Source organism: Hirundo rustica, chromosome 9 (assembly GCF_015227805.2).
Source record: "Hirundo rustica isolate bHirRus1 chromosome 9, bHirRus1.pri.v3, whole genome shotgun sequence".
In the NCBI taxonomy this organism is placed as follows: Eukaryota; Metazoa; Chordata; class Aves; order Passeriformes; family Hirundinidae; genus Hirundo; species Hirundo rustica.
In genome coordinates, this window is record NC_053458.1 from 21,421,936 (window position 1) to 21,447,314 (window position 25,379).

General features: G+C 38.7%; 1 protein-coding gene across 1 annotated transcript; it reads left to right on the forward strand.

The window, feature by feature from the left end:
• The first annotated feature begins 996 nt into the window (after nucleotides 1–996).
• On the forward strand, nucleotides 997–23,931 carry KIF14 (kinesin family member 14). The gene is made up of 30 exons (XM_040073479.1): nucleotides 997–1,050; nucleotides 2,726–3,907; nucleotides 4,246–4,500; nucleotides 5,891–5,978; nucleotides 7,433–7,528; nucleotides 8,506–8,558; nucleotides 8,897–8,927; nucleotides 9,286–9,393; nucleotides 10,503–10,619; nucleotides 11,234–11,352; nucleotides 11,653–11,825; nucleotides 12,159–12,306; nucleotides 12,404–12,467; nucleotides 12,670–12,854; nucleotides 13,438–13,540; nucleotides 13,757–13,917; nucleotides 14,697–14,844; nucleotides 15,472–15,624; nucleotides 16,209–16,335; nucleotides 16,949–17,042; nucleotides 17,532–17,670; nucleotides 18,092–18,195; nucleotides 18,611–18,705; nucleotides 19,424–19,645; nucleotides 19,794–19,978; nucleotides 20,559–20,717; nucleotides 21,217–21,336; nucleotides 22,205–22,279; nucleotides 22,921–23,056; nucleotides 23,178–23,931. The coding sequence occupies exons 2-30, from the start codon at nucleotides 2,814–2,816 to the stop codon at nucleotides 23,537–23,539; spliced, it is 4,914 nt and encodes a 1,637-aa protein (XP_039929413.1). The 5' UTR covers nucleotides 997–1,050; nucleotides 2,726–2,813; the 3' UTR covers nucleotides 23,540–23,931.
• Nucleotides 23,932–25,379: the final 1,448 nt, after the last annotated feature.

Below are 25,379 nucleotides of genomic sequence, written 5' to 3' on the forward strand. Positions count from 1 at the left end.
CTATATTTTATTATTAGTGGGTCTTTCACTTGCATATATATATATATATATATATATATACACATTGGTTCCACCATCCTGTTTTCATTTCTTCCCCTGGTGCTGCATGGAGTGCCAACATTGCCTAAGTCTCACATCCATCGTGTGTTCTTTTAGTTCCTTTCCCACCCATTTTTCCTCCCCTTTCCACTCGTGCTTTGTCTGCACACGGCGGTGCGGTGTAGCTGCATAGCCAATGTGGGCTTGCCCGTTCGGAACGGGTGGCACCAGGTGGGCTGCGGGCGGGATCGCGGAGCTCCCGGAGCGCCGTGGCTGTACGGAACGGGTGGCACCGGGTGGGCTGCGGGCGGGATCGCGGAGGTCCCGGAGCGCCGTGGCTGTACGGAACGGGTGGCACCGGGTGGGCTGCGGGCGGGATCGCGGAGGTCCCGGAGCGCCGTGGCTGTACGGAACGGGTGGCAGCGGGTGGGCTGCGGGCGGGATCGCGGAGCTCCGGGAGCGCCGTGGCTGTACGGAACGGGTGGCACCGGGTGGGCTGCGGGCGGGATCGCGGAGGTCCCGGAGCGCCGTGGCTGTACGGAACGGGTGGCAGCGGGTGGGCTGCGGGCGGGATCGCGGAGCTCCGGGAGCGCCGTGGCTGTACGGAACGGGTGGCACCAGGTGGGCTGCGGGCGGGATCGCGGAGCTCCCGGAGCGCCGTGGCTGTACGGAACGGGTGGCAGCGGGTGGGCTGCGGGCGGGATCGCGGAGCTCCGGGAGCGCCGTGGCTGTACGGAACGGGTGGCACCGGGTGGGCTGCGGGCGGGATCGCGGAGCCCCCGGAGCGCCGTGGCCGTGCGCGGTCACCGCGCTGTCCCTCAGCCCTCGCACCTGCCCGCCGGGGCGCCCCCTGGCGGCGCGGGGCGCTGCCGCGGGGCCGGGGCGGGGCCGGGCCTGGGCGGGGCCTGACGGAGCCAATCGTTCGCGCCCGGCGCGTTCAAACGGGGCGGGGGCGGTGCCGGGGCCCGAGCGGAGCGCTGCGCGGCGGGGCGGGCGGCGGTTGGCGCTCAGGTGAGGGGCGGCCCGCACGGAGCGTTCCGCTGCACCGCGGGGCTCTCCCCTCCGCGGGGCTCTCCCCTCCGCGGGCCGCGCTTCGGGCAGCCGCGGGGCTCGGGGCCCTGTGCGCCGGCGGGTCTGGAGGTGCTGCTGCCGCCTCCTCGCCCCGAGGGCGGGCCCAAGACCGTGCGGGGTTGGCTGGGGTGGGAGGGGAGCTTTGCTGAGGGCTAACAGAGCTGCCGGTTGCTCCAGCTTTGGGCGCTTGCGTTTTGTATCTAGTTAGTTGTTGTAATTCTTTAAAAAGGAGTAATGAGCTCATTTCTCGTTCTGAGTTCGGTTCTCTCGAACTGAACCTCATTCCTTATCTTAGAATGAAGGAGCCTTTGTGGTTGTTCATAAGGCACAGCTGAGGCAAGAGGAGGGGAGAATTTACAGGAGTCATGTTAAGCTGCATGGAAAGGATGGACTTTTCAGAGAACACTAACACCATTCACAGCTTACATCCGTGTTTATTTACTGACTACTAGCGGGAACCACAAAGTTTGTATTTTACTGGTCATGTAACATAGTTTCCTGTCTCAAACTGGATTGAGCAATAAATCCACTGCTCTGAAATTTTGATATGTTCCTCCCAAGTTGCGAACTATGGAAACTGTGCAGTCATGGCATGTGTAAGTGGATGTAAATTGCATAAAGTCTGAGAGTATTCTGAAAGCTATTACTTAAAAGTGTAGCATTAAAGGAAACTTCTGTTGGAGCAGTGGCAAAATAATTTCTTGTACATCACTTGCTCTCATCTTGCTTTCCTTTTTTCCCCTGACCATGTACTGCTGTTGTTAATGATACTGCAGCTTTTGAAGGATCAAAGACTGGTGACTTCTTGTTGACTTGTAACCTTGAATTGATTGCAGCTGGCAAGTCTGCACTGGATACTGATATCACATGCATTGCAACCCAATAACTGTGATGCAGATGCAGCAGGGAAAGCATGCTTTCCTATACAGATTACATATATAGAGCTTTCAAAATATTTACATGTAGAAAGGACAGGGAGTATATTTTACAGTTTACTTTTGTCCTCTAGGCTAGGTATCTTGTTTTGCTATGTGTCTATGTACCAGTGTGCACTAAAATAACATCCAAAGGTACTATTAATAGTTGTCTTTATTAACTGTTCTGTTCTGATAGTAGATTGTATATTGCATATGAAAATCCCGAAAAAAATCTTCAATGTTCACAGTCTTCCTACTCAAAGTTAACTTTGTTGTTCTGTTGGAGTCTGTTAACTGTGAAACACAAGGAGTGTAAATAGATGTGAGTGAATGGAGACATGATCTGGAATTTCCTTAGTTTGGAAATCATGGTAGATCATTTGGAAGAAATATCTATGATCATCTTTGTTGCTAAATAGTTAGATGGTTCTTTTTACCAACTGGTGCTTCTTTGTGATGCTTGGTTTACTCTCTGAAACAAATCACAGAACTTAATAAATCAAATAACCTGTTGTTGGAAGCAGTCATTCAGATATGAAATAATTATTTTTTTTAAATACCAGAGATGAAACAGGGTATTAATTGTTCTTAATGTTTTGAAACATGTACTGCAGTATGTGTAAAGAGCTCCCCATGCAGCAAAACATAACTCACACTGCACATAAGCATCATAAACGTTTTTTTGCTTTGTCTCCCAGATTCCTCACAAAGCAGCAACTAGAAAGAATCCTTTAGGAAAGGTGCTGTACTTGTCAACATTTGGGTTTTAATTAGCTGGAAGACAAGATGCCTATTTACACAGTCCCTGCCAGGAGCCCCGCGGGAACACGATGCACGGCCACTTTCCAGAAGGCTTCCTCACACAATACCCTGGGCAGCAGTAAAGCAGCTGGGCAGCAGCTGAGCTCACAGGTGTTGGGAGGAAAGGATTGTCTGCCTTCGTGTCCTCAAAATAAGACTGAGGATGTAAATAGGACCTATGTGATTTCAGCTTGTGAAAAAGTGAGTGATGTGTCAACTTCTTTTAAACTGGAAGGTAGGTTAACACTCCAGAGGAGAACTGGAGCAAGCAAAAAGTCCGTGTCTGGTAGTTACACAGCACAGAGTACAGAAGAGCTACAAACAGAGAAGAGACTTACTCTGCAGAGGCGTGTGAGGACTGGCTCCACAGAGAGGAGTAAAATTAATCAGAATGTCGTGCCTAGGAAAGCAAATTATGACTTGGATGCACAAAGAAATGACAAGATTATGCTTCCACAGAATATTAAGGGTACAGATGGTGTTAAACCAAACTTGGAGTTAACTGAGAGTCAGTCAAGTACCAAGTTACAGAATAACCTGAACAGCAAGGCTTCCTTTGGTTTAGTTGGTGGTGTCTGTGAAAATGCTATCAGCATGTCTTTAAAAGGTAAGACAAGCACTGCTGACACAAAGTTTCAAAATGAAGTTCCTAAATCAGAACGGTTTGTTACCTCAAAGTGTACTAATAAGCTGTCAGGAGAACAACTGAATGAAAAAGGCAGTATAAATAAGCTAGCTGGAAAGCAAAGGGTACAGCACTTGATGATAAAACACAGCAGCTTGGAAAGACCAAGAACGCCAGGAAAAGTTTTAACAGAAAGATTTACACTTACACCAAAGAACAGCACTTCTCGAGATCAACCTTCTCTCAAGCTGGCCTCAAATGAACAAACACCTAATCTGCAAATTTTAGCCAAGAAACTCCCTAGTGTCTCCAGTTCTCTTCCTGGGAGTACAAGTTCAGAAACAAAAGTGAACACAGAAACTTTAGCTGAGAGCAGCAGTACTGGAGAAGATGTTTTCAAAGTGAAAAGCAGCAAAGTGATTGTAGCTGTGCGGGTGCGGCCCTTCACTAACAGGTTTGTATCCTGGACTTAATTCTGGGGCTGGGTGCTGATTTCTGCTTTGTACTTGTTGAGTTATTTAATCATTGTTCCATTAAGAATATAATACATGATACTTCATGCAACACCAAGACAGATTTTATTAAGAAACTGAATTGACTTTATTGGCGCTTGGGTCTGGTTTTTACATATTCGTTAACAAAAGTGTTTTGTACCTTAAGACTTTGTATGTTCCTCAAACAGGTATTTTTTAGCCATGTTCACTGATTTTTTTATTTTCCATTAGGCAGTGAAATTACTAACTTAAAGCATGTAAGCTTATATTTTTTTATTTTCCCACCTTTTCCATTCAGAGAGAAAACTGAAAACCCATTCCCTGTGATCTCCATGAGTGATTCAGAGACAATTGTACAAAATCCATCCACAAACCAAGTTTACAGCTTCAGTTACGACTTCTCCTTCTGGTCTTTTGACAAGGGTCATCCTAATTATGCAAGCCAAGCAATGATTTATAAAACTTTGGCACTGCCACTCCTCGAAATAGCTTTTGAGGGATACAATGCTTGTCTCTTTGCTTATGGGCAGACTGGCTCTGGAAAATCGTACACGTAAGTTTGTAATCGTAATTGTTAAATTCTGCAATTGTTATGCAGTGTTAAGTCATGAAAGAGGGTGAATGGAATAGATTTCAGAACGATTGAATTGTATCAAAAGGTTATTGTATATTTTAGAAATTATTAAACAAGTATTTATAGCAATTAAGCAAAAGTTAACTTTGGAATATTTTTATTAATGTGTCCCTGACTTATTTCTGCTTTTAATGGAGGAAATAAAAACTTTTCTGAGATTTTAGTGAAGGAAAATCTTTGTTAATGCAGAGAGCTTGTCAGACTCTGCCAGTGCTGTTTTTCACTGTTTGTTATTTTGTGCATGAAGTGGCATGTTTTCTGGAGAAGACATATAAGAGATCATTATAATTATGGTCCTTATGCTTCAGAACTTTAAATAAATCCAGATGTTTGTGGCACTGCTTATTTGAAATCAAATCTTTGCACAAAATAATCCCAGATGAGTAACATTTTTAGGGTTTATAGCCAATTGTGTATACTTTATTTATATTTTGAAATAGAATGCCTAGTGAGCTGTTTGGTTTCCAAACATGCATCTATTAAAATTAGTTTGAGTTTTATAATTCCTGTCAGGTGCTATAGACTTTTAATAAAGGTAGTTGAGGACCAGAAATGTTTCTGTTCAATTTACAATAAATATAGAATTTACACAGAAATAAGTTCCCTTTTAAGTGGGTGAATTTCCATTTTAAGTAATGAACTCAGTTTTTACTTACACTGTTGTTTTTACCTTGGTCTAAAAGACAGATAAATTTAGGATTGCAACTGTTATCCTATCTGTAGGTTTGCTGGGATTTTGCTTGGATTTTTTTCTTTCACTTAAACGATAACTTGCCTTCACCCCTTTGTGTTTTGAACAAGGCTGAAATTAGTATCAGGGTGCTCTGGTCAAATTTAAACAACAAATTTCTGCTGAACAGCCCTGTGTGTCTCTAAACACAGACTGCAGGTGGATTAGTCCAGGTGTGCTGATCTGGCAGAACTCAACACAAAAAACTGCACCAGAGCTGGAGACAGGCTTAGGTTGTGCTGGAAGTGTGCAGAGAATATAAAATGCAGGCACGTTAAGGCATTGAACATCCATCTGTAGGTTTAGTGTTTATAGTACAACTTACTCTTCAGCTGCTGTGGAGTCTTTGTTTTACTTGGGTTTTCAACCGGTGTAAATTGCGTGAAATAGAACATACTGCTGGATATCACCTTGTCCAGCTCCACACTTAGATAAGCACCAATCTAGCTCAAGTTAATTCCTGTTGCTTATTGTTCTATAAATTAAAGTGTGTGGCATGGCAACTGTAGAGCTGTACAGTTAACAATAAAACTGTCCGTGGAGAGTTACAAAACTAAACCAGGATTTTTGTGACCACAGGATGATGGGATTTGATGAAGACCAAGGAATAATTCCAAGACTTTGTGAAGATCTTTTCAATCAAATAGCACAAATGGACAAGGAGCAGGTGATATGCTTATGCCATTTACCTTGTATTGGAATATGAGGACAGTGATACTTGAGTGCTGATCCCTTTGTTAGTGCTCATATTCTTTTGCTGATTCAAATCCTATTTGTATTCATAGCTCGGATTCATGGGCTTCCCTAGACAGTCAGAATCAACATTGCTTTGTTTCCTTAATGGCAGTAACGGGAGAAAGAAATATGGGCATGATATTTTTGTTGCATCATTAGATTAGGATTCTTTCTTCTATATTACATGTCTTCAATTTTAAGATTTATGTAAGGAAAGGCAAAACAAAAACCTGGTGGGCTCCATATTTTCAGTGGAGGCAGTAAAATAGAGCTCAAAAATATGAATTTGTCATTAAACATCACATATTACAGTGTATTTTGCTTTGATAGTATTCAAATTCTAATACTGAGCTCAGTAGTCTAGCTGAAACAAAAAATAACTACCCTCACTGTCTTTGTATTTTTTTCTCTGTGTGGTTGTTTGTGTCTGTAATGACTCACTTATGGTTCAATAGACCTCAACATTCAGTTAATCTTATTCAGGCAAACTTTTCTATTTTTAACTATTCCAAATTTCTTCACTGCTTTATATTTGAATTCTTGACTTTCAATCCTAATACCTATGAACATCTAATACTCTAATCCTCCAGCAGATTTGATGGACACTGAGGAATTTAAGAAAGTTGTTTATTGCTGAGTTTGGCTATAGAGTGTACCTTCTAAAAAATGCAGAGCTTTTTAAAATTCCTTTGCTTTATGCATTGTAAGGGATTCTGTTGTAGTGAATTGTCTTGAGTCTTGTCTTTCTTATTCCAGTGCTTCAGGGGCTTTGCTGCAATCTTCCTTGTCTGTTAAAGAAAATTCTATTCTTCTTTAAAATAGAAAAAAGACCTAGACATCTTCACAGGAAAAAGATGTGTTTTCATGAAAGTGTTGTTGTGGTGTTTTTTTGTTTTGTTTTGTTTTTTATTGTTGTAGGTAGACTCAGGGTTTACCTTTCCATTAGGTCATTCTGTTCCATGTCAGGGTGTTGACAACAGCAATCCATGCCTTCTTTCCCCTGACAAATATTGTGCTGTAGAAGCACAATCCCCAAGGGAAAGATTTGAGTGCAGGTGCAAACAAAACAATATTTTCATGTACTAAGATTCTGAAGTGGATGTATATTTTTTTTTTAGCACTTTATGGCATCCATCTGGGAATGTCTATGGATGAAATTCCAGTGAATTGTGGTTTTGGTCTTAGCAGAGACGTTACAGTAGATAACCTTTAAGGGTCCCTTTCAACCCAAACTGTTTCATGATATCATTTCTCTTGGAAAGTCCCTTCAGCACAAATGTGTATAACATTGAAAATCAGGATCTGATAGTGTAAGTTAATTTTTGAAACAAAGGATGATGAATATGTTTTGTGGACTATATTAATAACTATTACTAATTTTATTAGGTTTTGTATCATCTTGAAATGAGCTTCTTTGAAGTATACAATGAGAAAATTCATGATTTGCTTGTCTTTAAATCTGAAAGTGGACAGAAGAAACAAGTAAGTTACTCACAGAATCAAGTACCCACATAACCTCTAAGTAGTGGCATTTATTCAGAAACAAAAATGCACAAATGACAAGTGATCATTGTTTTTTATCTGAGTACCTTAGTTGTGAACAATGGGATTCAAGTAAAAACCAAATAAAAATATCAAAATATCACCACATGACTTAAAGCAAAACGCTTGTCACTGGAGCAATGCTAAGCAATGCTGGAATAGAAACAGAATGATTCAGTAGAATCTACCAAAGTAGTTAAGATCTCCCCTTATCTGCAAAATGAAGATGATCTTATCAGCCTTTATAAAAAGTCTTCCAAGGATATATCTAACTCTCCAGCTTATAATAAGAATCTTCTTTACAATATAACTTGAGTTATAGTCTTGTAATTTACATGGAGTTTTCTTTTTTTGTTGCCTGATTGTCTCTTAGAGAGCTGGAGAAGCGGGGAAGGGAACAAGATTGGCCTGACTAACTAGTTAAGGATCACTAGATAAACCAGTTAAGCTAGTGTTTAGTGGTTGTATATTAGGATATGTTAAACCATAAATTAAAGAAATTTGTCTTAAGTAGTGTATGTTGGGAAGGGATGTATTATATGTCTGATTTATCAAAAAAACTACTTGTGCTTTGATATTGAACACTATCCTGGCCACTTGTATGTAAATTGAATATTAGTTTATGGTAGATGCAACAGATGTATGCAAAAGATGATATGCAACATCCAACTTACTGTTGAAATGAGTCCTTTAACCTAAGCTTGGGACATAGGTGGACTTGTTATAAAGGAATTTAGACTGTACTGTCTTGTCTAAAGCAGGAGTTCCTTCACTCTGAGTTTTGCCAGTGATTTTGGGGTAAGCTACCTAGAAACATAATAGACTTATGTTGGAGAATCTTTTTAAAAGATATTCCTGAGTACTATATCTAACTAATGCACTCCTAATAATTTTTATTTTGAAATCCTTCTCATTAGCTTCGTGTAAGAGAACATCCAGTGTTAGGACCATATGTGGAAGGCCTGACAGTGTAAGTCTTACCTGTACTTACTTTAACAGATGTGTGGGGTAATCCTGAAAGAGGATATCTCGAGGCTCTATGAAAGCTTGTGTATTCACCAGTAAATTAAGCAAGATCCCAGAGTTATGTAGTTTTACAAAAATGCATACCTGTGACTAGGCTGACATATTTTCTTCATTGCCTTAGTGAATTCTGAAAGTGTGGAAGTTTCGAGACATCTTCAGCTTTCATTATGTATTTGTATTCTGTTTGTAACTGGGAAAATGTTTCAGAACTCAGGCAGCAGGGAAATCTATAGAAAGAAAACTGTCTGAACCCAAACTTTTCATTTTTTTCCCCCACTTTAGGAATGTTGTCCGTTCTTACTCTGATATTCAGGTAAGAGTTTTTTGGTTACTAAAAGGGAATACAAATATTTCTGCCTGCTCCTTTTCTGCTTACTGCTGAAAAATAAATTCCATGGGTGGGAAGCAAATGTTTAATAGATTGTCCAGTAGTCTGTGATCTTTCAGCTGATTTTGTAAAAGAGTGATGAAGACTAATCCTGTATAGTGGAGCTGAGTAGATTTGTACAGCCAAATGTCACTGTTCACATCGCTCTTTCTAAAGATTAACTTTAGATTTCCTCTTTTATAGTCACAATTTATGTTAATAACTGTATTTGCAAACATTTAAACCTTCAGTTAACCATCCAAAGTAGGGTTTGGTTTCATGTCCTGACTCTTGTCTTTTACAGAGTTGGCTTGAACTAGGAAATAAGCAGAGAGCAACAGCTGCTACAGTAATGAATGACAAGAGCTCTAGATCTCATTCTGTCTTCACCCTTGTTATGACACAAACCAAGGTATTGCTGGATTTTTTTTGTATCTGTTCAAATCTGGTAGTAAAAAGTTCTTTTGTATGCTGCCTAGAAAGTTGTGTGAATATACTTGAAGATCTTTGAGTAAAGCACAGGGCACTTTAATATGGCTTTCTACACCACAAAACTTGCTTTATTTTACATGCTTTAAGTGGATTCTGATGTCTTTGTGCTAAGTATATTTATAGCAGCAGTATAAATATGTCTAGGCTGACAGATCTAGGAGTAGTTCCAAGCTTCTCAGTGTGATTTTTGAGATGTAACAGGAATCCTAGCTGAGGCCAGATTGAATTTCACACATCTTAGCTTCTGAGAAGGTTAGGCTGTGTGAGGTGTGTGGCTGTGCTGAGTTCTGCAGGCAACAAACTGGTAGGAGATGCAATTTCTGTTCAGTTTCAACAAACTTCACTGAATAAATGTTTTCTTGCTTCAGGATGCCTTTTCCCCAAGGGTTTCCAGGATATAGGGACTACAACTCCTCATCTGACTTACAGATGCTTAAAAGACAAAACCTGACTTAGTGATGTGAGCCTGAAGACAGAAATGGAATAGGTAGAGCTCCTCAGGAGTCTACAGACTGTCAGTTTTCTCCATTGACAAATGACTTGTTGGCTTGGGGGTTTTTGTTCTTGATTGGTCTAATTTTTGTCCCAGTTTCCTAGATTTTCTCCTTTCTTCTTCCCCTTCCCATTATGACACTAGAATATTGATTTTTCTCTATCATAGCTGGTCTTGAGCTTTTCCACTGACTCCTTAATTGATCTTTACTGGTCTAAGTCAGTAACAGCTTATTGATTTGCATGTTTATTGGATAACTGTAATTGGATTGACTGCAGTCATCAAACTTCAGACCCAGTCCCCTAGTTTGGTGTCTGTTGGGTTTGCAGTTTATGCTTGTGCAGTTACTCAGCCACAACAACTGATACTATGCTTATAAGTCTGAGTCTCCTTCAAGGGATGTACACAAGGAGTAACCTGTCAAAAATTAAATGGCAGCAAGAATTTTTTATGTATTGTGAACAGCTTGTCTGATTTCTTCTTATCCTCAGGCTTTTTATTTTAGTTCAAATGTCAGCATCTCCCTTTCTTTCCAGGTAGAACTTGTGAATGAAGAACAGTGTGATCGTAGGCTCACCAGTCACATAAATCTAATTGATCTGGCTGGCAGTGAGTGCTGTACAAAGGCTCAGACCACGGGAGAAAGGCTGAAGGTAAATCAACAGTGGAAATCTGTGGCAAAGACTTGTCTCCTAGGAACACCTTTAAACTCCAAGGCATGCTCACCTAACAGGACCTTTGGGCAGGAACTGTAGCTATATAAAAGGCTGTATACAGCTCTATGCTTATTGGTATTATGTCACATTTTCCAGTGAGGGTGGGTGGCCTGAATAAGCTGTTTGGACCATGCAATGTGGCAGATCTTGCTCAGAACACCTTTCCCTGTGTTATGTAGGTCTAATGGTCCTGCAGGAGGAGTGAGGGGAATCTGTGTGACTCTGGAAATCGAGGGTCAAATATCACTTGGAGTTGAGGCTTGTCCCTTTTTTGGGGCATCTAACTGGATTTTTCTAATAAGAAACTTTATTTCAAGCTGCCTTCATAAATTTGATGTTATTAATACTACTTATTTTAAAGGTAGGGTCTTTGTTCTTCCTAAATGAAGATGCTCTTGCATCTCACTGTTTTTTTTTAACAACTGGTGGCATTTAATGTGGTACAGCTGTAGCATACATTGAACAAACGTAATTAATCAACAACACAGTTGATAACATCACACAAGAAACTGCAACTGTATTATAAATATCTTTATTTTTGCTTTGTGTAGGAAGGTGTGAGTATCAATAAATCACTGTTGACCCTTGGAAGGGTTATTTCTGCACTGTCTAAACAATCTCAAAATGGAAAGAAAACTTTCATTCCTTACCGGGAATCTGTCCTTACTTGGTATGTACATTATATAGACATGGAGCCTTTCTGGCACTGTTGTTTTCTCATCTATTCATGATGCACCACTTCCCATCCTTTCTCTCACTCTCTCAAATGACTTGTGGAGGGAAGATGTTAATCTGTTGCATCAGATAAAGGCCAAACAGGAGCTTGGCTTGTGTTTTAAGTAGCTAGCAGTCTCTCTCAACAAGCAAGACCCTGGGTAGTTTGTACTTAATCTGTTCCAGCTGGGAAGTTGTGAATTTTTCTGTCCGTGTGAGGGCCAGGGATTGACTGGTACTCTCCTGTCCCCTGCAGGCTGTTAAAGGAAAGTCTTGGTGGCAATTCCCAAACGACCATGATTGCCACCGTGAGCCCGGCTGCCAGCAGCACGGAGGAGACGCTCAGCACCCTTCGCTATGCAAAACAGGCTTGTTCCATTATCAACGTTGCTAAAGTAAATGAAGATGTAAATATCAAACTGATCAGAGGTGAGATTGACGTCTGCAGTCTTTCTGGGTTGTCATTTGCACGTGTGTGTAGCTTATTTCTTATAAGAGTTGTTACTACTAATGTTGTGTTGACTGACCTCTTGTCGACTAAACTAATGCAGCTTGGGGTGTCTTCCTTTTAATAATATTGTTCTTTGTGAGCTTTTTTATTTTCCAAAATGCAGGTGATATCTTAGGCTACACTTGAGAACCAGAAATAGAGAAAGGTGTTTTGTTTTTAAATTAATAACAGAATTAATTTTGTACTATTGTACTGAAGTGTATTTTGCCTTCATTTTTTACTTGTACTGTATTTCTCGTTTGTTAATGTAGAATTAAAAGCTGAAATTGAAAAACTGAAAGCAGCTCAGAAAAGTGCTCAGAACACTGATCGTGAAAAATACAGGCGCTATTTGCAGGAAATAACATCTCTGAGGGTAGAATTGCACCAGCAGGAGAGGAACATGGCAGAAATGCAAAGGTCAGGCACTCATGTCTTAATTTAAAATGGATATGATAAAGTTTATACGCTGTAATTTTTCTCCTGATATGTTATGTTATTTTCTCCATATATTAAGGGCCTGGAAAGGAAAACTTGAAGAAGCAGAAAAAAGGAAATTGGAAGACATAAAAGAATTGCAGGTACATTTTTTTTTTCTAGAGGACATAGTACAGACAATATAACCTCAGCAAACCTCGCAAAAGAATGAGAGTGGCTGTAAGATTTTTTTCCTTACTAATCTTTTAACAGATTGCTGTGACGACTTAGAAAAAATTAATGTAGATATTTGAATGTATGAAGTAGTTTTTTTTTCAATGCAGAACTCTTTTTTTTTTTATCTAGAAAGCTGGAATTGCATTCAAAATGGACAATCATTTACCAAACCTTGTCAATCTCAATGAAGATCCTCAGCTTTCTGAGGTGCTGTTATATATGATCAAAGAAGGAGAAACTACAGTTGGAAGGTGTACACCAAATTCAAAACATGATATCCAGCTTTCAGGGGTGCTGATCGCTGATGACCATTGGTTTGTATTGTTCTTTTTATATTTTAACTTTCTTCTTGCCCTTCCCTTTCTTTTGGCAGTAACCAAATTTAGTTTTCTAGCCAAGAAAATACTATGTAGGGATATTTTTTTTGTACTGCTCAATGATTAAACCAACTACCTTCTGTTACCTCTAGAAATCTGTTAAGTTCAGTGGAAAAGTGAAATGCCTTGACAGTTCTTTATTTAATGAAAATAAACAGCAGCTTGGACGTACTGCAGAAATATTGCTTAAAGTACATTCCATGCAACTGATCCCTGAAAAAATGCTGTAAGAAATGTAACAAATCAGTTATTAAAAACATGAAAGTCACATTATCAAAGAAATTCTCAGATGGCAGGGTACTGTAGTGATTTTCTAGCAGTGGATTCCTAGATGTAAATATAGGTTCTCTACCAAAATATAGGTTGTCATTCATCAATTATGTGGTGTGCTGTACCTAAATATTATTAAGGCAATACACATCTAGGAGAACAATAAGGTCTAAAGCCTGCATTTTAGTCTATTAGGAAACATCACTTGCAATTATCGTGAACTAATACTGCAAATGCTCCTTATTTTCAGTGTTATTAAAAATACTGTTAGCAAAGTAAGTATTATTCCACTGGGAGAAGCCAAGACATACGTAAATGGGAAATGCATTTTGGACCCAACAATTCTGCACCACGTAAGTAATTAATCTGGTAATAGTAATTTGTGCATGTGGGGGTTTCTTTGCTTTGTTAACCTCTCAGCTTCAGACTGCAGGTTTTCTGAGAATGTTGTGTAACCATAAATATTTGTCTTTCCCTCTTTGCTTTCATGTCACCTGCATGTTTTAAGCACTGAAAATTTGCTTACAGATCTGAAAGTTTCAGCAGATTTTTTTTCCCACCCCCAATAGGGTGATCGAGTGATCCTTGGGGGAGACCATTATTTCAGGTTTAATCATCCAGCAGAGGTTCAGAAAGTTAAAACACCTTCTAGTGGGACTTCATGTTTGCATGATGGTCCAAAAGACTTTGAATTTGCAAAGAATGAGCTGCTTATTGCACAGCGGACACAGTAAGTATTGATTCTTCTGGTTCTGAAAATAAGCTCAGTTAGTTGTTAATTCAACCATGCAATTAGTTTTAGAAATATCTGAAGATTATTAATAATTTTACATTGGGGTAAGTTGGAAAACAGCAACTCTATTTATAGTGGAAGTCACAGACTTGGCTGAAATGATGTACACCTCTAAGGTTCAATCACCACAAGCTAATGCAGGTACTGACAATGAAGGCCACTATTAGAGAAACACTGAGCTCCAGAGGTCCTCAGAGTAGTGTATCTTGTTAATTAGGTCTCTCTCCTACCATAGGTTGAGTCTGAAAATGACTTTTGATGTTTTAAAGAGATTTAAAATCTGAAAAGTAAATGTCTTAGGAAAATGAGAATACCCCAAAGAAGTACCCTTAGTCTTCTGTGATGGTGGAGAATCTGAGAGACAGTGAAATGTTATTTGTACTTAATTATGGGGGGTTATTAAACACAAGACTCATTGATTTAAAATTTAATTTTGCATCTTAATGTGATTTAGTGAGTTGCCATTACAGTCTTTAAATTTGTGAAACTGATATAATAAATTAAAATGGAAATTGAGTGGACTTTGAAATTCTGGAATGTCTTCCATATTTACATTGGAATTGTCTACATTTTGTCCATGAAATCAAAACCACCTATAGTATGTAAGTTATTTTGTTATAAAAAACCTTAAACCCTCATGACAGAAAAAAATATTATAATCTCTATGAGTCTTATAAGAGACAAATAGCAGCAATCTAAATGTATGACACTTGTAGAATTGAATCAGAAATTGAAGAGGCACGACTCAAAGCCAAGGAAGAAATGATGCAAAGTGTCCAAATAGCAAAAGAAATGGTTCAACTAGAGCTGACCTCACAGAAAGAAGCTTATGAGAGCAAAATAAAATCCCTGGAAGCCGAGGTGGTAAGTTGCCATTTTATCATTACATGAAAAATATCAATAAAGTAACCCAGAAACTGTAGTATGTGGTATTTGTTTGGTGCTTGGTTTGTGGGTTTTTTTGTTTGTTTTCTTTTGCATATTGTAGCAGCATCTTTAGAATACAAAGCCTCATTCTTTAAAAAAAAACCAGCCTCAGTAACAGAAGGATTTGTAAAGTAGTAAAGTAACTCTTCAGAGTTATTCCACAGATTGTAACATGTAAGTGAAGAAAAATACCTGCAGAATCTACCTTATTGCATGAGGCTTTTAAATCATTATATTGGATGGTTTAATACAGGTTTTTTTTTTTTTTCTTTCCAAGCTTGCATGCTACTTTGTAGTTGGTTTTTTTTGGTACAGTTGCAACATGCATAAGTTGGTATAGAATAGTACATCTTTATTGTTTTACCATGATGTATCTCCTATCTTACATATTCTATAGAAGACCTAAAGTGATGCTTGTGAACTGGGGTATAACCATTGCTGATCTTGGGCTGTGTAGGTCACAGAGGCTGCAAGCTTTAAATGTATTGAATATCTGCCTGAAGGATGGGTCAGAAATGCTGTAGAAGGAGTATTTGTCCTCTCACTTTTCCTTTTTGATATTAGAGAGAAGAATCTCGTAAGAAGCAAATCCAAGAACTGAATAACCAAAAAGCCACAACTAAAATACAGGAGCTGGAGAAAGCAAAGAAAAGCCTTGAGCTAGAACTCCACTTCAATAAGAAACGTTTAGAAATGGAGACCTTAGCTACCAAGCAGGTAATTGGAAAAAAAACAAACCTTTTAAAGCAATAAACTCTGGTTGGGGGTACTTATTTCTTTGTTTTTTAAAAATCAGTTATTGTAAAGGAAATGGTTTAAAGTACTTCTATGTGATTTTATGCAGAAGAACTGATGTTTTCTTTGCAACCTGAGTATGGTAATGTATTAGTGTTGGGGATTAACTAATGCTGACCTTATTTCTTAAATAATGTTGATGGTTTGGTTCCTGCACCAAAGTTTAGCAATCGTTGCCTTTGGCAGAACTTATTACTCCAGACATTAACGTAAGTAATGACTGAATCTTCGCTGGTGTTCATATATATCTGACTGCTGCAACAAATGCAGCTTTTCTAAAAAGCTGTTTGTCTTTAATTCCACTATTTTTTGAGCATTGCAATATGTAAGCAAATCCAGAGAACTGTCAGTCTGAGAATTAATTATTTTATATTAGTATAACAGGGGTTCAGTGTAAAATTAATTTTCTACATATTTAAAATGTCAGGAACAAAAAATTTAGCTTCAACAAACAGCATTAAGAGTTTTAGATTTATTTTTTTTTTCCACTGCCCATTTCCCCCCAGGCTCTAGAAGACCACAGTATTCGTCATGCAAAGATAGTGGAAGCTCTGGAAGCTGAGAAACAGAAGATTGCTGAGGAAATACATGCCCTTCAGAGGAATCATGGAAGTGGGAATAAACCAGTGATCAGTATGTATATGCAGAATGTTACAAAGGCAATGCTGGCTTCTCTTTCTCAGTGGGCATGGGTGATGAGTATTGATGCAGGAACTTCTGATCCACTAAGACTTCTCTAGTGATCCTGAACAAAAGGAGCCTTCTGGTTGTTGCAATCCTTTCTATTCATCAGCTGTATGTATTGGACTGTTAAAAACTCTGTTTCATCTCACTCAGGGTGGTTAGATGGACCTACCTGCAGTCTGTATTTATTCCAGTTACTTAAAAGTCCTTCCCTGTCTGTCTCCACTGGTCAGGCATTAACCCATTGGGGAGACTGGAATAACAGAATTCATTTTCTTCCATTTCCTATCTTGGTTTAATAATAATATGATAATAATATAGTGTCTAGTCTTATGCCTCTGTTTCTGAGATACCCTTTACCCAACCATTTAAAAGGATTATCTTGCCTGGAAGGGCAATGTTTTCCCAAATGTGCTGAGAATTCTTGGAACTATTGTTGGCTAAATTACTTTTTTGCTTTTGGGTTGTGGGTTTTTTCCTGCCTGTTATTTTTTTTAACCCTAAAGTTGCTGCATCGTGTCGTTTGGTTCACTAAATCAGTGTGTTCTATTCTCTTTATTAGCTCCACTGAGCTGGAAATCTCTGAAGCTGTCTGTGATGATTAAAGAGGCTAATGCCATTAGCAATGCATTAGGGAAAAACACTGTTTTCTGCAGGTCAGTATCCAAGTTAATGATAATGTGTATATGTAATGGATATATAATATGTATATTTGAGGGTGGATTTGGGATGTGCAGTGAGCTGTTGTTTCTTTTAACAGTCTGGTGCAATTGAAAATGATACATTTATTTTCCAAGCTATTGTTAGTTAAGTGTGGAGCTGAGCCTTGTTATTTTGAAATGTGAATTTCTGATTTGAATTTTAGATCAGAACTCTAAGGGTATGCTGTGGGCAATTATTTTTGCATGTAGTGTGCTTTGGAGGTGAATCTTCTGATGCCCATGTCCATCTTACTTTAGTTCATGTATCTAAGTGGTCCTAAAGCACGGTAACTGTGTCTGAACATGGTGTCTGAAGAAATTTTTGTCACTTTTTTAGTCTCTGTATAATCCTACCTACAACTATCTTGTTTATTTTTGATATCGTAATGTGGTTTTTTGTGTTGATTTTTGTCTTATTTTTTAAAAACTTTCTCCAATTCTTAGGCATGACGAAATTGATGATAAAACAGGAACAGTGTCTTCTATTCAGGTGCAGGTTCGGAACATCAAACTGGGAATAACAACTTTTTGGAGCCTAGAGAAATTTGAATGTAAGCTAGCAGCAATGAAAGAACTCTATGAGGTCAGTAACAATTGAAGAAGAACCACTAATAATCAGTAATATTTTGTTAAAGATAATGTTTTGATAATGCATACAGGAGGAAAATCTTGGTGTGTTTTTGGGTTGCATATGTTAAACAGCAAAACACATTACTCTTCACTAAAAACATGCAGATACATTTGGCCATCAAACAAAAAGAATACAGTAGAAACAAATGACTTTATTCAGGCCATCTTGTGTAAAGAGTAAGAAGCAGTAAAACAAGGACTGCTTTGTGATTCTTTTGGTAGTTCAATTGTTTTATGTTGTAAAAGAACTTGAATTTCTAAAATATCACTTGAGTTTTCATTATTATGTTCTATTTATTCATATGTTGACTACTTTATCACTTTTTTTTTTGGTTTAACTCTCCTCCTCCCCTGTGTTTCCTTTATTTTTTCAGAGTAATGATGGAAATAAAGCTGTTGTTGATGTGTTTTATGATCCTGCTGATGAGTGGGAACCTGACCTTTCAGACAGCTCCGTTTCCTTGCTTTCCAGAAGAAGGTATAAGTAATTTGTAGCTATGTTTCTAAACTTAAAGCAAAAAATGTGTAGTTTTCTAAATATGCTTTTGTTCCTCTCTCATACACTGTGTCATCTGGTGAGTCTTCTCTCGTATTCACTCATTACCTTGGACAAAAGAAAGGAACACAAGTTGTGTGTAGAGCTTTCCAAAGTACCAGTGCAGAGTGAAATGTGTAGTTTTTAATGTTTCCTTCCCACTTCTATACTATCAAGGCATTGTTTTTAAGGAGTAAATGGCATATGGTCTGGGACCTTGCATTTGAAGTTTTAGCCTTATAACAGTATTTATAACTGACTTGCACATTTGTGCAAGCTATAGCTCATCATGGAAATGCTTGATGAGAAATGCTTTTCTTTTCAAGGTTTTTCATGTTCTTTTATCATCCTTTCTTAGAAGCAGAAGCTTCATGAAGAACAAAAGAATTTCTGGATGTTTGTCTGAGATAAAATTGCAATCTATCCAGAATAAACAGACTTCCTATCTATCAGGTACTTGCTAAATGGTAGAGCACTTTTCATTTCATACTGAGAATTTGCACTTACTCCATGCATAAAATGTAGGTGCTTCTGACAGTTGTTTAAAAAGTGTGGGTTGGAAAGCAAAATTAAAAATGTCCTGTTTATGATACCTTCAAATTCATAATGTCAAGCTGTTAACAAGTAGGGCTTTCTGTATTTTTTGATTATCCTTTCTTAGGGCAGAAACTTCTTGACCAGCACTTATGAGCCTAATTTAAGAAATTTATCTAAAACATTACTCTGCCAAACTATGTGGGTTAACTGGAGAAAGAGGCTGAATCCTGATACAGTAATGTGGAGACTTCATTTGCTTGAGCTGCAGCTATTCATTCAATTACTGAGGTTTCCCCAAGCTTTTGGCCAGGTTTTACAGCCTCTTTTTTCCTAAAATATAGGATTCTTTACTCTTCCAAATATTTGAATGCATTCATTTATTTTAGATTGGTTGGGTTTTATTTTTTTATTTCTCTGTAGATTTGGTTGTTGAAACAAATGTATTCATGTTAAAGAATTTCACTACGGAATTTGTCTTTTTACTAACAGAATTTATAAACTATTTAGAACACTTTACACATTTTTTCTGTCTCAAGTAGGTAAATGTCTATGTAAAAGTCATTAAAAAGACACACTAACTGCTCACTCCTATGAAGAGTTTTATGCATGTATGTTTTGCTTTTACCTTGTACAGGTTCACTGAACAAGTCCAGCATATGCTCAAGCACTTCTGAATTGTTTCTTCCTGGAATTTGCAAGGAATCTATAAGTTCAGCTTTAGATTTGCTGGAACAGAATCATGAAGGAGGAAGAAGCATAGCAGATCGTCTTCTAACTGATTTGTTTATCATTTTTTCTGGAGCATCTGCCATTTCAAAAGCCTATGAACAGCAAGATGAAGAATGTCAGGAAAACTGTAAGTCTCATTTTCATAGTAGTTTAAACATTTCTAATGACTCGTCTTTGAGATGCACAAGCATTCATGTGTTTGCCAGTCACAAGAATTAGTGTTTCTATGTTTATTTGCAAAGGAGATGGATCTGATGGATCTCGTTCTTTTGTAGTTTTCTCTCTTGATCGTGCTGCTCAGGTCTACAGCGTCAGAATTGTCTCTGCTTTTGATCAGATTGTGGTTATAAGTAAACTCTGGCTTAATAATGTCCAAAAGTGTCCTGGATCTAGAAAAGTTGATGAAGAAATGAAACAGGAAATAAAGAACTTGGGAGGTTATTTACAGTTGCTGTTGCAGGTAAAGCATATTTAAGAATTCATCTGTGCATGGAGAACTTCTCTGCATTAATGTAGTATTTATTAGACTTGCTAAAATCTCTTAAATGTCCAGTGTGTGCAGTGACAAACCAACATGCCTAAGGAAGATAAATAGCCAAGGCTGCATTTTTTTCTGGCTAAGCTGATAGTTCCATGTGGCAGTGGAGAGTAATGCAGACCTTCCTGTGCCAGGCCCTGACAGAGGCATTGGTTCTTACTCATAAAATGGCAGAACCAAACACACAATAAGAGCAAATGGTAGTTTAGACTATGAAGAGCTGCTGCTCATAAACCAGTGGCCAGTGAATATTATTTTTGTGCACACTACAGCCTTGTGAATCTTTTTTTCTTTTAAAACTATATGGTATAATGATACTGTTACTCTGTGGTTGCAAGGCATAGTTTTTTAGCTGTGATAGATAAGCCATTGGAAGTAGGAAGATGTAAAGCTGAAAATGCCTGAGTATTTTGTGCTAGGAACAGTTGCTGTATAGAAGGGGTGTGTATCCTTTGACCAGAGGTGCTTTCTGGTGTCAGTGAAAGATGTCTTTGTTTCCCAGGGGTGTTCTTCAGATATATCCTCGATGGTAACAGAAGCGTGGAGCAAAGTAAACCAGACAGTAAAACAAGCAATGAAACACATAGGACACTTGGCAGTAGTCACAACAGCTGATATTTCGTTTCCTGAAGACAGCAACATTCCTGCCTCTAGTCTACAGGTACTACTAGAATAGTAATTCTAGTGTTGAGGTCATACTTACTATCAGTGACTGTACTCAGGAGCAAATTGTTCCATGTACCAACTTCATAACTGAAATAAGTATATTTAGAGTTTATCTAATACTTTAAATTTAGGGTGAAAATGGGTGTATTAATACCCTTGACTTTTTCCCTTAAACACCACAACCTTTAAATCTGTGTAAGTTAAACCTATGAAGAAAAAGAAGTGTATGGTGCTTTTAGGACTGCACTGAGATTATACAAGCCTATCTGTTTCACTGAAATTCACTGTTTATATTTTATTAATCTAAGTACCACATTGAATTTACCAAAATCTGACCTGAGCTCCTGTGGTCCAAGGAAGACATGTCTGAATAGACCTGCACCAAATAACGTGCTTGAAACAAAAATATTTATAGTCTACTGTAGAAAATCTGTTTTAATTCAAGACCGCATCAGTTTCTTTAACCATTGCATTTTGAACATTTGTTTTAAAAGGAATTTTTACTTGCCATTTATGATGGAGTAGGCTCAGGACTGGAGTGTCTCATTGATGCTGTACAGGAGAAAGCAAGAACAGTACAGAAAGAACTTGTGAAACAATGTCCACAAAATGAGGTGAGGTGAAATGAAGATTAAAAACTGCTACTATATCTTGGAGATACTTGTGTTTTGTGCTTGTATTTTAAATCACAAAGAAGATGATACTATAGGGATTTACCCAAAGTAAAGAATAAGGAATAAGCACCATAGTTAAAAATACTTCTGCAACTGTTTGAAAATTCCAGTAGGGAAGTTAGGGTACCCCTTGGAAACACACCACTTTTTTAGTGGGTAAGCCCTTTTGACAAGGAGCCTGGCTGAATTCCAAGAAAACACTTGGGAGAGACTGATATCTTGTGAGTGATAAATTGTTCCTCTCAAGGAAAGCAAAAATTTCCTACTCTGGTTCTTGCTGTTGTCATTCTTAATCCTACAGGTAGTAGTGAAACCATCCAGAATATTTTATTTCAATGTTTTTTGCTTAACTCCCAAATACGCTGTGTTTCCAGAAAAAGGAGCTGAGCACTCTGCTTTCCAAATAATGCTGTTCACTTGCAGCAAATTCTGAAGTATCTTCAGGATTTCTGTACGTGCTTGTCTCTGGTGCAACTCATGTGAAGATGGAAAAGAAGAGCTACCCCTGCCACTTAGAATGAGTGATACAAAGTTACAGGATAGCCTTTATTTAGTGCATATTTAAATATCTTCATTTGATCCTCCCATAGTAAAGGGTTTTAAAACCTTGCAGATGTAATTAATTTTTTCTACCAGTTAATGTTTTCTTTGAAAAATTGCACGTTTAGTTGCAGAAAATGTTTTTTTATTTTGTGTAAATCTTTCTTTAGTATGTCAGTGTTTGTTATTTTTCTTTAATGTCCTCCTTGAGTCTCAGTAGTTTCATTACAAATAATTTGAGATGGCAGTGATGGCTGTTTCTTTGTAGATTCAAAATCGAATAAAGGATAACGTGGTGGCATTAGCCAGATTCCTTGAAAATAACATGTCTTACTGCAGAAAGGTAAGAGAAATGTTTCACAAAAATGTGTACTTTGAGTCTGGTATTTAAATTTTAAGGATGCATTTATCTAAGAAGGGGAATGTGTGTGTATATACACATTATATTTATGACTTCATGATAACACTTCCTGTCACAGCAGCATTCCTGTGACTGGAATGCTAACTTTCCTTGCTAGTGCATTTCCACTCAAAGCTCTTTTATGTTAATTTTACTTAAGATAAAGAATTTCTGGAGGTACTTGTATCTTCCTTTTTGTGTTCATCTGGAACAGCCTAACTACCTGTTGTGGTTTTTTTTTAAAGTCGAACGACAACTTTATAGTGTAACTCTTTTATAACTACTGCCATAGTTTATGACCACCACAGTTACTGGTATTTTGAATTGAAAGCCAGGATAGATGACTTATCTTCTAAGAGCTAAGCATTTCCTGGATTTTCATGTAATTTGCTTTTTTCTTCTCCTCCTAACCCTGTCAAACATGTGCACTTCTTTTCAGTGCTGTCTGATATGATGTGACATGGATTTGATTTTGTATTTCAGCATTGGCTTCATCTATGTGACTGAAACCATAATAGGCACATATAGTTGTTAATATACTGTGAGGTATTTGATTCTCTTTAAATTGCTCTTTATTAATACAGAAAGAAGCAGATTCTCAGTTGCCAGAAGACTCTCTGTATCGAGAAATAAAGAAGAGCACTAAGATTGCTGTGAAGTATTTGGAATTGGAGCGGTGTTTGACTGAAATCTGTCAAATAGTCTCTTCCATGTTGCAAGGTATTTAGCTGGCTTACCACCTGTAACCCATGGGCTACAGGAGGCCTGCAAGGCAAGGGAGAGGGCTCTTTGCTATCTGCAAAATGCTGCATTTGATTCTTCTTGTCTCTCTTTCTCATAGGGTTGTTCAGAAACACGAGTCCTCTCAGGAGCTTTGCAGAAAATATTTCTGTGGTTGCTGGATATTTTAACAACTATTTCTGTTTATTTGCCTCGTCTTCTGCAAACGACCCTATCCAGAAAATGCACATGCCTTTTATGAACCTGGATGAATTGGACTCTCTGGTTGATTCCCTTATTATGAATTTTGAACTTGAACAAGGACAGCCATCACTGCCATCTCAAATTATCTGTAATGAAACTACTGAGACTCAAGGAGGACAGGTTGAAACAGGTCAGGTTGAATTAGCTTGGAAATGGAACGGGACCCCAGAATGCAAACAGACTCCAGAGCTTTCACCTGGTAGGATAGAATGGGTATAAAATATTATTATCAAGAAATTAAAGAGAACTCTTTCCTATTGCAACATATCACAAAAAGCTAGAATTTATTGCTAATATTATTAGTGAGAGAGTGGTGGGAAAGTAAAATGCCATGTTTGTGTAAGTACCCTATATTTCACCAAAGAAAAAATATTTTCCTTAAGAGGCTGTCAGACTTCAAAATAGAATCCCTTGTTTTAATAGAAGTCTATTACTACCTAAGTTTATAAGAAATAATTTAATTTTTTAAATTTTTGCTTCACTTCAGCTGCATTATGATCTAGTAATGCTACTGCAACTTGAAAGTGTATTTAATGCCCATTTTTGAACAGAGCAAAAGCTTTTTATTTATGTAAAGGAAAACGATGGCTAGTAAAAGTACTTTACAACTTTATTTGATGAATGCTTTTGAAAGTGGTTTTAGTTCACTGAAGAATCTAGGCTTAAAGTATCAATGAAAAAGTGATCAAGTAAAGTATCAAGTTCAAAGTGATCTGAAGTAAGTTTATGTTGGGTTTGTGTTGCTGGTGAGTTATTTGATTGCTCAAATCATTTTCTCTACTATTTATATTGGGACAGAAGCATATCCGTTCCTAAATAACATATAAATTATCCCAGGTTACAGAGAGCTTCCCAATCCATTACTTCCTTGTACTTGTTATCACTGTTGTTTAATATCTTACTTTTGGTCTGCTGGCTGAAGTGTACAGGAAGGATGGAAGTTAATTTGCATGGGTTTTAGGAGGCCTGAACTGAGCACAATTTATTCACAACACTGCTGAGAAATTCACGCGGTAAAACCTAAGGTTTCTTTCCTATACATCAACCTGTCTGTCGAGGTTTAAGCCCAGCTGGAAACAAAGCACTACACAGCCACTCCCTTGTGCGGAGAATCAGAAGGGTAAAAGTGAGAAAATTCTTGGCTTGAAACATAGACAGGTTATAGGGGAAAGCAGAAGCTGTGCACACAAGCAAAGCAAAACCAGGAATGATTTCACTGCTTCCTATGGGCTCCAGGGGACTCTCTGGTCCCATGCCTGGAGCTTCTCCCCTGCTCCAGCATGGGGTTGTGGGTTCTTCCCCCCAGACTGCAGTTCCTCATGAACTACTCCAGTGTGGGTCCCTTCCGCAGAGTGCAGTCCTTCAGGAGCAGTCTGCTCCAGTTTGGGTCCCTCATGGAGTTACAAGCCCTGCCACCACACCTGTTCCAGCATCGTCTCTTTTCTCCATGTGTCCACAGGTCCCTGCCAGGAGCCTACTCCATCATTGATTTGTCCTGGCTTTCCCTCCTTCGGCCTTACCTGTGCCAGTGTGGGCTCCTCCATGGGCTGCAGGTGGATCTCTGCTTCCACATGGCCCCATCCCCTGGTCCCAGTCTCTCTGGGACACTGGAGTTCCAGCATGTCCAGTACAGCAGCACTGCCCCGACCATCTGCCAGTCCCTGTGCATCACCATTGCTGTCCTCAAAATGTCCCCAAGCACAGCAGAGTGAGGGGATCAGCAGCAGGGAAAGCAAAAAGCAGCCACAGACGAGCACAGCACTAATATACTGTAAGGCATCAAGCGCAGGGCAAGCACAGGAGTCTGCCCAAAGCAGCCAAACAGCAAAAGCTATAAATTCCATCTAACACATTCCAATCAAAGCTGTTGTTAATCTCAACCCCTTTTGAGCCCTACACTGGGCACCAAAGAGGGCTGCTGTGGTTTAACCCCAGCTGGTAACTCAGCCCCACACAGCTGCACGCTCACTGCCTCCCATGGGACTGGGAAGAGAATCGGAAGGGTAAAAGTGAGAAAAATCGTGGGTTGAGATTAAGACAGTTTAATAGGGAAAACAAA

What these genes read in the sequence shown, in the direction of transcription:
- KIF14 (XM_040073479.1), top strand. Translation starts at nt 2,814, where the DNA reads ATGCCTATTTACACAGTCCCTGCCAGGAGCCCCGCGGGAACACGATGC. An exon ending in CAATGAAAGAACTCTATGAG is followed by an intron (nt 17,671 to 18,091) that starts GTCAGTAACAAT and finishes TTATTTTTTCAG; the next exon opens with AGTAATGATGGAAATAAAGC. An exon ending in TGAAGAATGTCAGGAAAACT is followed by an intron (nt 19,646 to 19,793) that starts GTAAGTCTCATT and finishes GTTCTTTTGTAG; the next exon opens with TTTTCTCTCTTGATCGTGCT.